The 19438-nt window shown below is 40.7% G+C and overlaps 1 protein-coding gene across 1 annotated transcript in view; it reads right to left on the bottom strand.

Annotated features, from left to right (window-relative positions):
* Nucleotides 1–19438, bottom strand: part of LOC128648583 (pyrethroid hydrolase Ces2e) — a 156749-nt gene that overhangs the window by 43062 nt on the left and 94249 nt on the right. Inside the window, exon 7 of the mRNA XM_053701345.1 lies at nucleotides 3690–3785. Within this exon, the coding sequence (XP_053557320.1) occupies nucleotides 3690–3785 (96 nt within the window). The remainder of the gene's footprint in view (nucleotides 1–3689; nucleotides 3786–19438) is intronic.

Below are 19438 nucleotides of genomic sequence, written 5' to 3'. Positions count from 1 at the left end.
TTACCTGTAAAATAAATCCTAACCTAAGATATAATTAAACCTAACACTACCCTATCAATACATTAATTAAATAAACTACCTACAATTACCTACAATTAACCTAACACTACACTATCAATAAATTAATTAAACACAATTCCTACAAATAAATACAATTAAATAAACTAGCTAAAGTACAAAAAATAAAAAAGAACTAAGTTACAAAAAATAAAAAAATATTTACAAACATAAGAAAAATATTACAACAATTTTAAACTAATTACACCTACTCTAAGCCCCCTAATAAAATAACAAAGCCCCCCAAAATAAAAAATTCCCTACCCTATTCTAAATTAAAAAAGTTACAAGCTCTTTTACCTTACCAGCCCCGAACAGGGCCCTTTGCGGGGCATGCCCCAAGAATTTCAGCTCTTTTGCCTGTAAAAAAAAACATACAATACCCCCCCCAACATTACAACCCACCACCCACATACCCCTAATCTAACCCAACCCCCCCTTAAAGAAACCTAACAGTAAGCCCCTGAAGATCATCCTACCTTGTCTTCACCATACCAGGTTCACCGATCCGTCCTGGCTCCAACATCTTCATCCAACCCAAGCGGGGGTTGGCGATCCATCATCCGGTGGCTGAAGAGGTCCAGAAGAGGCTCCAAAGTCTTCCTCCTATCCGGCAAGAAGAGGACATCCGGACCGGCAAACATCTTCTCCAAGCGGCATCTTCGATCTTCTTCCATCCGGTGCGGAGCGGGTCCATCTTGAAGCAGGCGACGCGGATCCATCCTCTTCTTCCGTTGTCTCCCGACTAATGACGGTTCCTTTAAGGGACGTCATCCAAGATGGCGTCCCTCGAATTCCGATTGGCTGATAGGATTCTATCAGCCAATCGGAATTAAGGTAGGAATATTCTGATTGGCTGATGGAATCAGCCAATCAGAATCAAGTTCAATCCGATTGGCTGATCCAATCAGCCAATCAGATTGAGCTCGCATTCTATTGGCTGTTCCGATCAGCCAATAGAATGCGAGCTCAATCTGATTGTCTGATTGGATCAGCCAATCGGATTGAACTTGATTCTGATTGGCTGATTCCATCAGCCAATCAGAAAATTCCTACCTTAATTCCAATTGGCTGATAGAATCCTATCAGCCAATCGGAATTCGAGGGACGCCATCTTGGATGACGTCCCTTAAAGGAACCGTCATTAGTCGGGAGACAACGGAAGAAGAGGATGGATCCGCGTCGCCTGCTTCAAGATGGACCCGCTCCGCACCGGATGGAAGAAGATCGAAGATGCCGCTTGGAGAAGATGTTTGCCGGTCCGGATGTCCTCTTCTTGCCGGATAGGAGGAAGACTTTGGAGCCTCTTCTGGACCTCTTCAGCCACCGGATGATGGATCGCCAACCCCCGCTTGGGTTGGATGAAGATGTTGGAGCCAGGACGGATCGGTGAACCTGGTATGGTGAAGACAAGGTAGGATGATCTTCAGGGGCTTAGTGTTAGGTTTCTTTAAGGGGGGTTTGGGTTAGATTAGGGGTATGTGGGTGGTGGGTTGTAATGTTGGGGGGGGGTATTGTATGTTTTTTTTTACAGGCAAAAGAGCTGAAATTCTTGGGGCATGCCCCGCAAAGGGCCCTGTTCAGGGCTGGTAAGGTAAAAGAGCTTGTAACTTTTTTAATTTAGAATAGGGTAGGGAATTTTTTATTTTGGGGGGCTTTGTTATTTTATTAGGGGGCTTAGAGTAGGTGTAATTAGTTTAAAATTGTTGTAATATTTTTCTTATGTTTGTAAATATTTTTTTATTTTTTGTAACTTAGTTCTTTTTTATTTTTTGTACTTTAGCTAGTTTATTTAATTGTATTTATTTGTAGGAATTGTGTTTAATTAATTTATTGATAGTGTAGTGTTAGGTTTTATTGTAGGTAATTGTAGGTATTTTATTTAATTAATTTATTGATAGGGTAGTGTTAGGTTTAATTATATCTTAGGTTAGGATTTATTTTACAGGTAAATTTGTTATTATTTTAACTAGGTAACTATTAAATAGTTCTTAACTATTTAATAGCTATTGTACCTGGTTAAAATAATTACAAAGTTGCCTGTAAAATAAATATTAATCCTAAAATAGCTATAATATAATTATAATTTATATTGTAGCTATATTAGGATTTATTTTACAGGTAAGTATTTAGCTTTAAATAGGAATCATTTATTTAATAAGAGTTAATCAATTTCGTTAGATGTAAATTATATTTAAGTTAGGGGGGTGTTAGTGTTAGGGTTAGACTTAGCTTTAGGGGTTAATCCATTTATTATAGTAGTGATGAGCTCCGGTCGTCAGATTAGGGGTTAATAATTGAAGGTAGGTGTCGGCGATGTTAGGGAGGGCAGATTAGGAGTTAATACTATTTATGATAGGGTTAGTGAGGCGGGTTAGGGGTTAATAACTTTATTATAGTAGCGGTGCGGTCCGCTCGGCAGATTAGGGGTTAATAAGTGTAGGCAGGTGGAGGCGACGTTGAGGGGGGCAGATTAGGGGTTAATAAATATAATATAGGGGTCGGCGGTGTTAGGGGCAGCAGATTAGGGGTACATAGGGATAACGTAGGTGGCGGCGCTTTGCGGTCGGCAGATTAGGGGTTAATTATTTTAAGTAGCTGGCGACGACGTTGTGGGGGGCAGGTTAGGGGTTAATAAATGTAATACAGGGGTCGGCGGGGTTAGGGGCAGCAGATTAGGGGTACATAAGTATAATGTAGGTGGCGGTCGGCAGATTAGGGGTTAAAATATTTTAATCGAGTGTCGGCGATGTGGGGGGAGCTCGGTTTAGGGGTACATAGGTAGTTTATGGGTGTTAGTGTACTTTAGGGTACAGTAGTTAAGAGCTTTATAAACCGGCGTTAGCCAGAAAGCTCTTAACTCCTGCTATTTTCAGGCGGCTGGAGTTTTGTCGTTAGAGCTCTAACGCTCACTTCAGAAACGACTCTAAATACCGGCGTTAGGAAGATCCCATTGAAAAGATAGGATACGCAAATGGCGTAGGGGGATCTGCGGTATGGAAAAGTCGCGGCTGAAAAGTGAGCGTTAGACCCTTTAATCACTGACTCCAAATACCAGCGGGCGGCCAAAACCAGCGTTAGGAGCCTCTAACGCTGGTTTTGACGGCTACCGCCGAACTCCAAATCTAGGCCTTAGTGACTAACCAAAGTCTGGTTCCAGTTTTCACCCAGTGCACCATGGGACTGTTAGTCTGAGACAGAACAGAGAGTAGAACGCTAAATCATCACAGAACAGTAACATCTGTAAGTTTATATGTCAGTACTCTTTCTGTATTTAATGATCAAAATAATTTATTTAACATCACATCTATGTTCTGCCCATACTTCAATGTGTTAATTTAGTGTTATGCAAGCTATTCAAACGCTCAAGTACAGTTAAACACCTGTTATTGAAGCTCTTGTTTCATGCCAAGCATGAGAATGCAATCTTTGTGTTATAAATTCTAAATGCAAAAGTGTCACAAACGGTTTTTCATCTTTGAACGTATGTCCCTGCCAGTTCTGAAAGGGTTTTATTGGCAGCAAGTTATTCAGGTAAAAGGTGCCTGTCACACCTTTGTTTAATAATATTGAGTGAGAAAAGTATAATGAATTAATGATTTATGCTTGCAACCAATGATTATGTACAGTACCATTGTCCTAGTAATTGTAAGAATCTCATCTTCTGTTTTCCTCTTCAAGCAGTCCACTACTTCAGCTATATCACAGCCAGAAACATTAGCAATAAACTGCAAAATAAGAGATATATAGAGTGTCAATTCCAAAATTATTAACAAAAAAACTTAAAGGGACATAAAGAAGCAATAATATAATGCTGTAATGTGCTAGATTATTTTATTATTGAAATATTGCTGGCACAAACCTTTGTGCTTAACCCCTGCATAGCTAAGTTAAGCTTTAAATTGGTAATCTTGAGCTGAAAATAATCAATGATTGGCTCAATCTTTGTGTTCAGCTGTGGATCAGTAGTGCATTACCTTTCTAGATCTGAACAACCCCACCTGGTTATCATGCACACAATGTAATCTCGGGCCCTCCTGCATCTCTGGTTGTCTAGGACTCTGGCATTATCCAGGATTTCAGGGACACTGATGACATCACCACACATAAGGATTACAGCGCTTAAGCCCTAGAAACCCCCAGGATCTAGAAAGACCAAGTGATTAGCTTTCAAATGGTGTATGTCTTGGGGGTTAAAGTTAAAACACATTTCTTTCTAATGGCAGTGAGAGTCCATGAAATCCATTCATAACCTTTGGGAAATACTTCAACTGTCCACCAGGAGGAGGCATAGACACCAAAACAAAGCATTAAATATCCCTCCCACTTCCCCTACCCTCTCAGTATTTCTTTGCCTTGTTTCATGGAGGTAGACAGAGAGAGCTGCTCTGCTCAAGATTCTGATTTTATTACCTTCAATGGATTGTTCCCTGGAAGAGAGGGAAGGGGAGTTGTTAAAATCCATGTAATCCTCTTGGTGGAGTTTTGGTGTGTACTAGCTTCTTGATGTCACAGGGAAGTTCCCATTCCTCCTTCCAGTGTGTGATTAAGAGTTTTGCGTTATGGCTGGCTCGCTGCTAACTTGCAAGTTATTTCCACGGCTCACCTTTAGCAGCACTCGTATTACAGGTTTGCAAAAAAAAAGCGTTAGCAGGCCATATTGCAGCGTTGAGCTCCTTGGATCTCCATACCGCACCCAAATACCAGTGCTGCGGTGAGCTGCTTTTACGTGCTCGTGCACAATTTCCCCATACAAATCAATGGGGAGAGCTGGCTAAAAAAAAGCCTAACACCTGCAATAATGAAGCGTAAAGCTCTGTAACGCAGCCCCATTGATTCCTATGGGGAAAGAAAATGTTAAGTTTAAACCTAACACCCTAACATAAACCCCGAGTCTAAACACCCCTAATCTGCCTCCCCAACATCGCCGCCACCTACATTACACTTATTAACCCATAGTCTGCTGTCCCTGACATCCCCACCACCTACATTAGAGTTATTAACCCCTAATCTGAGCTTCAATCCTATTGGCTGATAGATTTCTTGGATGACGTCCCTTAAAAGGAACCTTCATTTTGTAGTCGCCGTCAAAAGAAGAGGATGCTCCGCGCCGGATGTCTTGAAGATGGGGCCGCTACGCGACGGAAGGACGAAAATAGAAGATGCCGTCTGGATGAAGACTTCTGCCCGCCTGGAGGACGACTTCGGCCCGCTTGGATGAAGACTTCTGCCAGCTTCATTGAGGACTTTTGCCTGCTTGGATGAAGACTTCTCCCGGCTTCGTTGAGGATGATCTTTGGGCAGTAAAATAGCTAAATGTCCTTTTAAGGGCAATGCCCATCCAAATGCCTTTTTCAGGGCAATGGGGAGCTTAGGTTTTTTAGATATGATTTTATTTGGGGATTTGGTTGTGTGAGTGGTGGGTTTTACTGTTGGGGGGGCTGTTTGTATTTTCTTTTACAGGTAAAAGAGCTGATTTCTTTGAGGCAATGCCCCACAAAAGGCCATTTTAAGGGCTATTGGCAGTTTAGTTTATGCTAGAGTTTTTTTTATTTTCGGGGGGGGGGCTTTTTTATTTTGATAGGGCTATTAGATTAGGTGTAATTAGTTTAAATATTTGATAATTTCTTTTTTAATTTTTTTTGTAATTTAGAATTTATTATTTTTTGTAATTTAGTTAATTGTATTTAATTAATGTAATTTATTTAATTGTAGTGTAATGTTAGGTGTTAGTGTAACTCAGGTTAGGTTTTATTTTACAGGTAAATTTGTATTTATTTTAGCTAGGTAGCTAGTAAATAGTTAATAGTCTACTAGTTAAATACAAACTTACCTGTAAAATAAAAATAACACCTTAAATAGATACAATGTAACTAATAGTTATATTGTAGCTAGCTTAGGTTTATTTTACAGGTAAGTAGTTTTAAATAGGTTTTAATTAAGTATTAATTGTAATTTTTATTTATATTTATTTTAATTATATTAAAGTTAGTGGGTGTTAGGGTTAGGGTTAGACTTAGGTTTAGGGACTAATAACTGTAGTATAGTGGCAACGACGTTGGGGGCGGCAGATTTAGGGGTTAATAACAGTAATGTAGGTTGCAGCGATGTTAGGGACAGAAGATTAGGGGTTAATAATATTTAACTAGTGTTTGCGATGCGGGAATACATCAGTTTAGGGGTTAATATGTTTATTATAGTGGCAGCGATGCCCGGAGCGTCAGATTAGGGGTTAATATTTTTATTATAGTGTTTGCGATGCGGGAGGGCCTTGGTTTAGGGGTTAATAGGTAGTTTATGGGTGTTAGTGTACTTTTTAGCACTTTAGTTATGAGTTTTATGTTGCAGCTTTGTAACATAAAAGCCATAACTACTGACTTTCAGTTTACGTTATGGATCTTGGCGGTATAGGCTGTACCGCTCACTTTTTGGCCGGATAGGCAAACTCGTAATACCGGCGCTATGTGAGTCCCATTGAAAAAGGACTTTTTGAAAGTTGCGGTAGTTAGGTTGCGTGACGGCCAAAAAAGTGTGCGGTACAGCTGTACCTACAACACTTGTAATAACAGCGGTAGTGAAAAAGAGCCATAACGCTGCTTTTTCACTTACAACTCGTAATCTAGCTGAGTGTTAGTTATTGTACATAAAGCAATACTACTCAGGCCACTGGTATTTAATATGGCCAAAAAGTCTAGTAATGACCGGTGCTTAAGTAAAATATGAATAAACAATTAAATTAAAATAAAAAAAGGTACTTATAATTAGCACTCCTTGCCACAAAAAGAATGAAGGTATGGTAGCTATAAATAAATAAAACCATCTACACTGATTAAGACACAACAAAATAAGGATAAAGTATATATAAGTGCGATTTTAATATATAGTATTAAACCATAATACAATCAGCATATGCCCCATACTGACAAACATAACCAAGTCCAATAAAGAGGATAATTAGGAGGTTACCACAGTACTGCAGTGGACAAGTGTCTTTTTCTGTAGCACTTTCGATCTTGCTTTGTGAAGTCGTATATTGTGCTAAAACTTATCTAATGACTATTCACTGTATGTTCCAAGTGTGACTGTAAGCTCATTTGCTGTATCCACCACAATGAGCAATCTGTAACTGTGTGCACTAAATGTAAATGTGCAGAAAGTGTTGATATGCTGACCAACACCTAGTGGCTATCAAATTTTATTGCAAGACAGGAGGCTCCTATTTTGCTTTACATCCTTTACTTGAAAATCTCCAGCAGTAAAGACATAAAGACATAAAAACATTGAAACAAAGTAAAAGCCCCTCAACCAATGGGGGCACAGCAACCATAGTATATATATATATATATATATATATATATACATATATATATATATATATATATAATCAGCCAGTCCCCTTTCACTTCCTCTTTCTTTACTGCTCCAGCAGAAAGGTGATGTGATTTATTTGCTCAATTTATATGATTGCAGTTTATCTTTTTATTCTGTGTTTTTTGTTTTTTTCCCATCCACTCATTCAATGAAAGTGGACTTACTTTTCTATCAATCTATCTTTTCTTTCTACTTTTCAGCTAATTTCTGATAACCTTTAGTATGTTTAATGGTTTCTAACAAACTCCGTTTTTTCTACCGCTTTTTCTTTTCTTTGCCAACCCGTTTAGGTAATCTATAAAATTTTACATTTGTATTGTAATTTCTTATAATGAATTAATGTAGCCTTCTTCTTCTATAATCTATATGGCCGCTATCTTGGATCACGTGATGCAGCGCAACGTTTTTGCGCAACGTCACGTGACCGCAGCCATTTTGTTTTTGCATTTTCCCTACGATTACACCCGTTTTGCATCCGTTGCAATCTGGTGTAATCCGCATTCATTTTACTATTTTTCTATCAATCTATCTTTTCTTTCTACTTTTCAGCTAATTTCTGATAACCTTTAGTATGTTTAATGGTTTCTAACAAACTCCGTTTTTTTCTACCACTTTATCTTTTCTTTGCCAACCCGTTTAGGTAATCTATCAAATTTTACATTTGTATTGTAATTTCTTATAATGTATTAATGTAGCCTTCTTCTTCTATAATTTATACGGCCGCCATCTTGGATCACGTGATGCAGCGCAACATTTTTGCACAACGTCACGTGACCGCGGCCATTTTGTTTTTGCATTTTCCCTGCGATTACACCCGTTTTGCATCCTTTGCAATCTGGTGTAATCCGCATTCATTTTACTATTTTTCTTGAAAAATCTACTAGATAAATTTATTGTTACGCTATTTGTGAGTATTTTTTGCATTGTGTTTTATTGCAGGTACCAAAATCCCTGCGCTTTTGCCCACATACGGAGCCTTTATTACAAGTATCATTACCAATCTGAAACGTATCCTTTGTTAAAATAACACGTTTTATACCTTATATTATTTATGTTACTATATTATTATTATAACATTATTTAAATAGTGTTGTTTACATTGCGGTACTCAAACGAGCTCCGCTGCAGGCTAATACAAATACACTTGATAATCCTTAGCACTTATTCAGATTCATCATGTCTGATTCAGAACAATCTCAGGACATACAGTCCATGATTTCGGATTCAGTTGCTAAATCCATATCATCTGCATTGGGAGACATGCCAGTCCTGGTAAAAAATATAATACAAGAGTCTTTTCAAGATAAATTAGATACTGATCAACCTAAAAAGAAAACTAAAAAGACACACGATCTGGAGAGCAACCCCTCTTTCAGTGATAATTTGCCTGCCTTGAACCCCACCCCCGGGGTAATAATAAGGGAGAATGAAACCTCTACAGAGGAAATGTCCAAAAATCCATCTATGGATAAAGAGTATTACCCAGAGGACTATTTGTCCGATGAGTCAGACCACAATTCTTCTAATGACGTTATACCTATACCAGCGAACCCAGAGGTTACAGAAAATGCTATTTTAGACCCCCCTGGGACAACCCATGTCTGATCTGGATAATTTGAGGCACCCTAGGTCCTCTGAATGGTCCCCTGCCCAACATATTATGAAATTTCTACAATACTGGTTACGTAAACCCCTGTCTAATTCGTCCAGGAACAAATTACGGCCGGAATGCCCCCGTCCTATCCTCCCAGACAAAGAAGCCCATACCCCAGAGTTTGACCCTAATATAGTCACTTTCTTGACCCGAAGTGGTAGAGACCCTAGAAGGGGCATTGACAAGTCACTAAAGTCCACCCAAGATAAACCCCAGAGTTTGACCCTAATATAGTCACTTTCTTGACCCGAAGTGGTAGAGACCCTAGAAGGGGCATTAACAAGTCACTAAAGTCCACCAAGGATAAACTCCTGACCACTGACACAGATACTTCAGTTAGCGGATAACACTATACTATCCTCTCAGTTATTAGATCCCATACAAATAAGAGAGTGGGCGCAAAGGAAAATATGTCTTCTGGGAAATACAAATGTGTCTTTATCCATAGAACACTGCAGAGTGGCTCTATCTCGCCTCAACCCTAAATTGGCAGAAATGGCCCGTTCAGAAGGAGGCTCTGCAGCAAATTGGTTGTTATTTGGCGAATCCTTTATTAGAGAGCTTGGCCGTTATGTTTCGGCTTTCACGACTCTTGATAGGGCCCAATCCAATGTCAGACTGGTCCTATACGCCCAACAAGGTGTTTTTGCCAGGGCTGGCAGGTTCAGGAAACACATGTCCAGTCGTGCTAACTTCAGAGGTTCCTTCAGGCAAACCTACACAGCGCCTCAGATTAGACCCCTCTTCCCCACCAGAGGTAGAAACTTCAGAAATAGAGGTGCCCCTTGACAGCAGCAAATGCCCCCAGCAGGACCTGAACCAGGTGAGCACCCTGAGATACCCTTTATTGTTTTCAACAAAAAGTTAGGGGGCAGATTTGCCCATTATATTTCAACATGGTCAGCAGTTTCATCAGACCCATGGGTACTTCAGACGGTACAGGGTTTCTAACAGGAACTTGTCCAATTCCCAACCCTATCCACCGAACCCTATGCCATTTCCACCACAAATGCAGCGTCTGATAGATTTAGAACTAAACCAGTTATGGCAAAAAAGGTGCTATAGAGGAATCCCAGTCCCAGGGTTTCCTCAGCAATATGTTCATAGTCAAAAACAAGATGGGGGCGCCCATCCAGTCATAAATTTAAAAGAACTCAATCGATTTCTAATATACAGACATTTCAAGATGGAAGGCATCCATCTCCTCAGAGACATTCTCCAATTGAACGATTGGATGGTCCGCCTGATCATATATCTAGATGATATTCTCATTTTAGCCCAGAACAAATCCATCCTATTGCAACACCTATCAACCACAGCCTCTCTCTACAAAATCTAGGTTACGCAATAAACTTAGAAAAATCTTATACCTCTCCTTCCCAGTCCATGGAATTTCTGGGGTTTTCAGAGGACTCTCTACTGGCTTCCCTGGCTCTTCCATAAACCAAGTTACAAATCATTCGCAAAGAAGTCACACATTTCTCTTCATCTTCTGGCCAGAATCATAGGTCTACTTTCAGCCTCGATCCAGGCAATTTTTCCCGACCCGCTTTATTACAGAGTCATGCAGAGACTCAAACACTCTCATCTCATTCTCAATACCTCTTATTCACAATCCATTGCCCTGACCCAAGAGGTCAAACAGTAAATGTCATGGTGGCTTCACAACATGGAAGCATGGAATGGCAGGGCTATTTTTGGATTCCCTTCCAGACTTTATAATAGAATCTGATGCCAGCCTTCTAGGCTGGGGAGCAACCTGCAATTTCCAGTCCACAGGACGGAAATGGACCCTGGAAGAATCTTCCCTACATATCAATTGTTTGGAGCTCATTGCAGGTTTTTTGCAAATTGCAATACGTTCCTTCTTTGACAAATTGCTGTGTCCTTCTCTGCATGGACAACATATCAGCAGTTCAATACATCAACAGCCTAGGTGGCACCAGATCACAGACCCTGTCCTCCCTGGCAAAACAATTTTACCAATTCTGCTTCGATCACAGAATATCAGTGATAGCGGAATACTTTCCGGACCAGTCCAACGTCGTAGCGGATTGGTTTTCTTGCCATTGGAGAGATGTGAGCGATTGACACCTGCTCATTCCTCCACATCCAATCCCTCAGAGGCCCTTTATCTCTGGACCTTTTCGCCTCCAGGACCAACACTCAACTCCCAGCCTATTCCAGTTGGCTCCCAGATCCAGGGGCAATAGCTTTTGACGCTTTCCTCCAAACCTGGCCTCCCAGGGGGAGCTATGCTTTTCCCCCTTTTCCATGATTCCCAGGGTGTTTCTCCACATGCGGAGATTACAGATTCAATTGATCCTGATCACTCCTCATTGGCCGTCCCAAGCTTGGTTCCCAGACCTTCTAGAACTCTCAGTTCTTCCCCCCCCCAGCCCTCCCTCACCGGCAGGACCTTCTCACAGACTAACAGGGATCTCTTCACCCCCTAATTCTCAGCAACAGCCTTCAATTCCTGGCCTGGATGATTTCCAGTGTTCCTGGGACTCCTCAGGTCTTTCGGTCCCAGCTCGAGAGCTCTAGGGACTCTTGGGCTCCGGGAACTAGAAGATCATACCTGGCAGCCTGGTCAGTATGGCTACACTAATGTATGGCAGAACGTTCCGATCCCTATTCTGCCCCTGTTACCCTGATAGCAAATTTTCTTGCTCATCTTTTTGAACAAGGGAAAGCATTTCGCTCTATTAATGTCTATAGATCAGCTATTCTGGCTGCTCACTATCTGGTAGAAGGTTTTCTGGTGGGTAAGCACCACCTCATTTGCCGCATTATGAGGGGAATCAGATGAAAGATTCCGCCAAAAAACAGGTACAAATATCTCTAGGATTTTTTCCTTCTTTTTTCCTTCTTTAGGTTCTGGCCTCAGAATCCTCAACTTTCTCTTAAACAGTTATCAGCCAAATTGGCTGTTCTCCTCTGTCTCCTTTCTTTTCGCAGAGTATCAAATGTACAGGCTCTGGACAGAGATGGATTTCTTTTTTCCCCTGAAGGGGTTATTTTCTCCATTCATAGACGTACCAAAACCTTTTCCTCTGAAATCTCCTATCCATATTTGGAGGAGGAGCCTCAATTGTGCATAGCAGCATGTCTCAAAGAATATATATCTCGGACGGCTTCTATGGCGACTTCTGGCAATGGTCCTCTCTTGATCTCTTATGTTCATCCTTTCAAACCAGTCTCAGCTCCTACCATAGCAAGATGGGTCAAATGGATCATGTCTTTGGTTCTGGTTCTGTCGTCTTTCGGTGCTCACTCACTAAGGGGAGAATCAGCTTCTAGAGCTTTCCTTTTGGGCTGCTCTCTCCAGGACCTTCTGACAGCCGTCGATTGGTCATCAGACTCTACATTTCTAAAATTTTATTTTGAAACCTCTCTCTCATGTAGCTCTGACTCTATTAGACGTGTAGCTTTAAAAAAGCAAAATAGGAGCCTCCTGTCTTGCAATAAAATGAGCATTATGTTAGCCTTGGTGACACAATAGTCACAATTTTATTAAAGACAAGAGGCGAGTATTTTGCCCACCCCTTTTTGGCTCCCATCCCGTTTATGTATAGTAAAAAATAAAAAAAATAAAAAAAAAATATATATATATATATATATATATATATATACTGTATATATATGTCTTTGACTTTAACTTATTGTCTTGTTTGATTTATTCATTCATTATGACCAGAATATTATGCAGTGTTTTTCTCATTTCATTTTCGGTGTCTCTTCATGCAGTTTGTATATTGCGAATTCTTATTGTATTTCTAAATCCTATCGTCAGCACTGGTCCCGCTCAGTTATGCCATTAAGTGTTCTGTTTGGATCATCATCAGTTCTGGATGTCGTTTGGATCCAGTAAAGAAAGAGGAAGTGAAAGGGTACTGGCTGATTTATATATACTATGGTTGATGTGCCCCCATTGGTTGAGGGGCTTTTACTTTGTTTCAATGTTTTTATGTCTTTACTGCTGGAGATTTTAAAGTAAAGGAAGTAAAGCAAAGTACTCGCCTCATGTCTATAATAAAATTGTGACAATTGTGTCACCAAGGCTAACATAATCCTCATTACCTCACCAGACCACCTCTAGCTCCGGAATCTACTATGCATGAAGAGCTCTTCTCATATTTCTGTCGGTATAGCAGGATGACCCGCCAATCGTAACAGCTGAGAAGCTGGAGTACTTTCAAAATGATCTAGCATGTAAGTGTTCCGGGCCTCATTCAGCAAATGCGGTAACAGTCGGGGCGGGTAACACACAAGCCAACACTGCACCTGAAGTAAATCTGTTGTGTGTGTCCACCAAATCCTCCTCCAACTGCTGGTTATGATAGAGGGGAATAGCTGGAATGAGCTAGTTAGACTAATTTTCCTTTGTATTACAGGACCCAGTCTGGATGAAGAATTACTCTGCTAGCGACTGGGTAAGTCCTATGTCTCCCTTCCTTCCCCTCTAATGGCTTGTTGCCTAGGTGCCTAGGGCAGTGGACAGTTTAGAAACTCATGTCCTTATATTCATGAAAAGGGTGGTAAAGTTTATTCAAAATTTATTTGGGACATATGGCTGATTATGAGACCTCAGGTGGAGGTCATCGGCAGCACGCTTGAATGATTAGTGTGTATGTGACACCATAGAAGCGGCACCAGGTACTCTGAATAGACTTGCCATTCAGACCCGTTGACCGCTACTACAGCTGTATACAGTCTCCTGGAGGGGTAATCTGCAGTGGTGGTGTTTTACATTCTCTCAGGCTGGAGGACATCAACACCATTAGGAGACATAACTCCAGCGGTAGGGGGGCATGCCGAATGGTTGAGAAGCCTTGCTCACACCGCAGGATTTTGTTTCTTGCACCATACCCACTCCCTTCCTCTTACTCACAGCACATCCTGTGCAACGCTCCAGCCTTCTGCTGGAGCGGCAGCATGGGAGATCAGTGCCTATCACGGAGGTGGTGAGACGTCTCAAATGAAGCATTTACCTACTTTGAGGGTTACACCGAGGACTTATTGTGTTTTTAAACACTGTACACAGTACTCAATTTATTGCCTTTTATAAAATTGGTGGCAGCTGTTTTTTTCTTCACTGTTGTTATCATGAATTACTCTATTATTGAACTCAGCCAAGAGGGTATTTGCCCTTTTATTTAAGTCTAATATATGTATGCTTTGCAGGTTAAACACAGTTTGTCCTCCTGCTCAATTGTGTAGCGTATGCCTTACTTCTGTTCTACAGTCTCATTCAGGGGGTCCTGGTATCCAGGCACCAGCAGTGTCACCACCAGCTCAGTCTAATCCTGGATTTTCTGTGGACTCGCAGATCTCACTTTTCCCTGATTTGCCACAGATGGTGGCCCCTGTCCAACACATGCTGTTCCCTGTAACTCCGTCCCTCAAGCTCATTCAGGGGTTGGTGATTTCCCACATGACTTTGCAGTCCAATTACAGTTTCTGCTGCCTTGATTGCTATGCCTGTTTATGGGAAAATAAAGAGGAAGATTAAGCATGGTTCCTCTGAGTCTAGGACCAGCAGTTCTATGGGAACTGCAGCGGTCAGTCATATGCAGCTTTTTGAAGTTGATGATTTCTCAGCTAGTTCTGAAGGAGAACTTTCATCCTCTAACTCCTCTGGAGAGTCAGAAAGGGACTCTGAGGACATTAATTTTAGATTTAAATTGAACACCTAAGATATTTACTAAAAGAGGTGTTAACCACTCTAGGCATACCTAAGTCTAAGAGCCCTATGGATAGAAAGTTAGAGGGATATCTGAGGTCTTTCTTCAAGGAGGCTTGCTTTTCCAACAAGCCGTAGGTATTGCTGCAGTGGCTGGACTGACACCTTCTGTTGTAACACCTTACCTGAACTAATTTTGGTAGAATCCCCTTTGGAGGATATCCAGGGCAGCATTCAAGCCTGCTGTCTTCTTCAATCCACTCCTCGGCCTTCAGTGGCTCAATGCATGGAGGTGGTAGGTCTTATGCTGGTGGCTTTGGATGCTATTGCTTTTGCTCATTTTCATTTGAGACCTCTACAGTTATGTATACTCAAGCAGTGGAACGGGAATCATTTAGATCTGTCTCAGCTAATATCTCTGGATCCAGTCTGGTGACTGTCTCAGGAACCCGTTCTACAGGGCATAAGCTTTCTGCACCCATCCTGGGAGATCTTAACAACAGATGCAAGTTTGACAGGCTGGAGTGCTGTGTGGGGTTCTCTGAGAGCTAAGGTAACCTGGCGAGCAGAGGAAGCAATCCTTCCAATCAATGTTCTGGAACTGAGAGCCATCTTCAACGCCCTTCAGTTGTGGCCCCATTTTCATTCTGTCCCTTTTTTCCCTGATTACAATCAGACAACATCACTACTTTTGCCTATGTCAATCACCAGGGCGGAACTCGCAGTTGCCTGGCGATGCAAGAAGTGTCTCATATCCTTCAATGGGCAGAGATATACCAATGCCAAGTCTCAGCCATCCACATTCCAGGTGTGGACAATTGGGAAGCTGATTTTCTGAGCAGACAGGCTCTGCACTCTGTAGACTGGTTGCTAAGCCAGAAGGTGTTTTGTGAAATCACCCACAGGTTGGGGTGTCCAGGGATAGATCTGATGGCTTCCCATCTCAATGCAAAAACTACTGAGATAGAGAAATCATCTGGCTGAGCTAGTGAACGCTTTAGCAGTTCCTTGGCACTTAAGTCTAGTGTATCTTATTCCTCCAATTGTTCTGCTTCCTCAAGTAATAGCTTGAATCAAACAGGAGAGAATTTCAGCAATCCTGTTAGTACCTGTGTGGTCATGCAGGACTTGGTATGCAGACCTCGTGAGAATGCTGTCAGCTCCCCCATGGTGGCTACCTCAAAAGGACAGACCTTCTGGCTCAGGGTCCGTTCAAAATCAAGATTTTCTGAGGCTGACTGCATGGAGATTGAATGCATAGTTTTGTCCCAGAGAGGATTCTATGAGCGGTTGTTGATACTCTGGTTCAGGCAAGAAAACACATTACCAGATGAATTTACCATATGGTGTGAAGGGCTTCTCTGTCTTGGCGTGCAGAACGTGGGTTTCCTTGGCACAAAAGGAAGATTGTGTATCCTTCAGTTTCTACAGGATACTTTAGAGAAGGACCTGTCGGCCAGTTCTCTTAAAGGTCACATTTCTGCTCTGTTTTGTTGCATAAGAAGTTGGCTCATTTGCCAGATGTTCAGTCATGTATTCAAGCTATTGTTAGAATAATACCTGTTTTCAAATCTATTGCTCCTCCATGGAGCCTTAATCTTGTTCTTAGAGTTCTTCAACAGGCTCCATTTGAGGCTATGCATTCTAGTGATATTAAGTTACTTAATTGGAAAGTTATTTCCTCTGCTCCTAGAGTATCTGAATTGTCTGCCCTCCAATGTGACCTGCCTTATCTAGTGTTTAATTTGAATAATGCGGTACTTTGGACAAAGATGGGGTTTTTACCTAAGTTTGTCTCAACTCTCAATATTAATCAAGAAATTGTTGTTTGGTCTCTTTGTCCCAATCCTTCTTCCTCTAATCTGGATTTAGTTAGAGCATTAAAGTTCTTTGCTACCAAGGATTTTCTTCAATCATCTTCCTTGTTTATCCTGTATTCTGGTAAGCTTAAGGGTCAGAATGCCACAGCTGTAACCCTATCCTTCTGGCTCAGAAGTTTGATTCGCATAGTGTATATAGAAGCAGGCCAGGAGCCTCCATCACAGATTACAGCCCATTCTACTTGTACAGTGTCTTCTTCCTGGGTCTTCAAGATCGAGGCTTCAGTTGAAAAGATAGGTAGGGCTACTACTTGGTCCTCATTGCATACTTTCATGACATTTTTACAGATTTTATGTTTTTCCCTCAGCAGAAGCGTCTTTTGGGAGAAAAGTTCTTCAATCGGTGGTGTCTAATACTTAGGACTGCCTTCCCTACCTTTCCCTCCCTAAATTTTAGTTGACTTCACAGCTTGGGAATTAGTTTTCCATAGGTTATGAAGGGATTTTGTGGACTCTCACTGCCATTAGAAATAAAACATTTTTCTTTCTTGGCAGTGAGAGTCCATGAATCCACCCTGAAATAATGTAATGCAGAAGTCTTATGGCACCTCTGTACCCCTTTTTTATCTCTCTACTTTTCCTTATCCTTGGCATGAACTACTGAGAGGGTAGGGGAAGTGGGAGGGCTATTTAATGCTTAGCTTGGAGTGTCTTTGCCGCCTCCTGGTGGTCAGGTGAAGTATGTCCCATAGGTTATTAATGGATTTGTGGACTCTTACTGCCAAGAAAGAAAATAATTTATCAGGTTAGTATAAATTATGCTTAAAAAACCCCCCAAAAAATCATCAATTTGAATGCATTTACATTGTATACCCTTATTACAGACCACCAAAAAGGCCTAAAAACTCGAAAGACCCCTTGTTTTAAAGTCCTTAAGCCTCTCTATAAAATAAAGCCCCTATATAAGTTTTAATAGCCAGGTGATCACTTTGGTAATAGAGATCACCTGGCCTGAATAAATATCCATTCATTTGCATAGAGTCTCCTCGGAGTCCCTATGTGCAGATTAACCACACACACACACTAGTGTTTATAACCTTGCTTCACACTTTTTCTTGCAGGTATCTTAAACCTCATGATATATACATAAAGTAATGGCATAGCTTGAATCTGCTGGGTCTGCTTAAAAAAAAAAAGACAATTGAGGGGTTCTCACAGAAAAATGGCCTACAGTAGTGTTTAAATGTGAGTAGCATCTAAAAACTCTGCAAAACAACAGGGGCTAAAATGACTCAGCAGTTAAAGGGTTAAATGTGTTCAATCACATTGCAGAGTTTTGTTCAAGCAAAAGTGCAATAATATTTTCTAGCACATAAAAGCATTTTAAATTAATTTAACTTTATTATATATATATATATATATATATATATATATATATATATATATATATATATACACATACACAGTATATATGAAGCCATAAGAACAAACACCAATGAGGGTGAAATGCGCATCGCATTCACTTGATAGGGGTTTACAGCTGAACCCCTTCGTAAGAACCACCAGATACCACAACAACAGTGGTTGAGATAAGGGCACTCTCTCAACAATCTTACGTTCATTATACTGCAAAGGTGACGAGAAACACTACAATCAAGTTAGGAGCAGTAATTGACTGTGTAAATATTGACTTATGAACAGTTTATGGCATTATGCACCTGCAAGGTAGGTGTTCATCTTGTAGCCTTAAATTCTTGGAGGTGTTGGAATTATAACTGCTGAGACGTAGGGGCCTATTTATCATTGCGTCAATCTCGACGCATTCGCTGGAGTCAATACGAATCTACATGCGACGGCCTTATTTATTAAAAAGTCTGTCAAAAACATGTGAGTCAAGTACGGAGCGATGATCATTGTTCTGTTGATAAATAAGAGTCATCGATGTCGCAGATATTCTGTTTTTTCCAACTTTATTTATACCATTTCATTACTGTCCAATGTCCAAGAAATAGCTAGATTTATTCTTGAACAAACAATAATATCTCATAGAAAGTTATTTTCTATGTATTTGTTACACAAAAAACTGATATATTTTGACATAAATTAATGTGTATTTGTATTTCTAGAAATCATGATATGCCTATCTCATGTTTTGTTTATTTAAATGATTATTAATGCTAGAATTTGTACATATATCCTTGCATATACTTGTATGTTTACGAGTTTTGCGGTATGAGTGAAAAAGCAGCATTAAGGCTTTTTTTCACCACCACTGGTATTACGAGTCTTGCAGGTATATCTGTACTGCACACTTTTTTGGCCCTAACGCAACGTAACTACCGCAGCTTTCAAAAAGTCCTTTTTCAATAGGACTTCCTTTGCGCTTGTATTACGAGTTTGCCTGGGAGGCCAAAAAGTCAGCGGTACACCCTATACCGTCAAGATTCATACCGCCACCTGAAAGTCAGTAGTTATTGGTTTTATGTTACAACGCTGTAACATAAAACTCATAACTAAAGTGCTAAAAAGTACACTAACAACCAAAAACTACCGATTAACCCCTAAACCGAGGCCCTCCCGCATTGCAAACACTAAAATAAAATTATTAACACCTAATCTGCCACTCCGGACATCGTCGCCACTATAACATATTAACCCCTAAACCGCGCGACACTCCCGCATCGTAAACACTAGTTAAATATTTACCCCTATTCTGCTGTCCCTAACATCGCTGCAACCTACATTACTGTTATTAACCCCTAATCTGCAGCCCCCAAAATCTCCGCCACTATACTAAAGTTATTAACCCCTAAACCTAACCCTAACACCCACTAACTTTAATATAATTAA

This window comes from Bombina bombina, chromosome 1 (genome assembly GCF_027579735.1).
Source record: "Bombina bombina isolate aBomBom1 chromosome 1, aBomBom1.pri, whole genome shotgun sequence".
NCBI lineage: Eukaryota > Metazoa > Chordata > Amphibia > Anura > Bombinatoridae > Bombina > Bombina bombina.
Note: the sequence above shows the minus strand (reverse complement) of the source record. Positions and strands in the feature narration are given on the sequence as shown.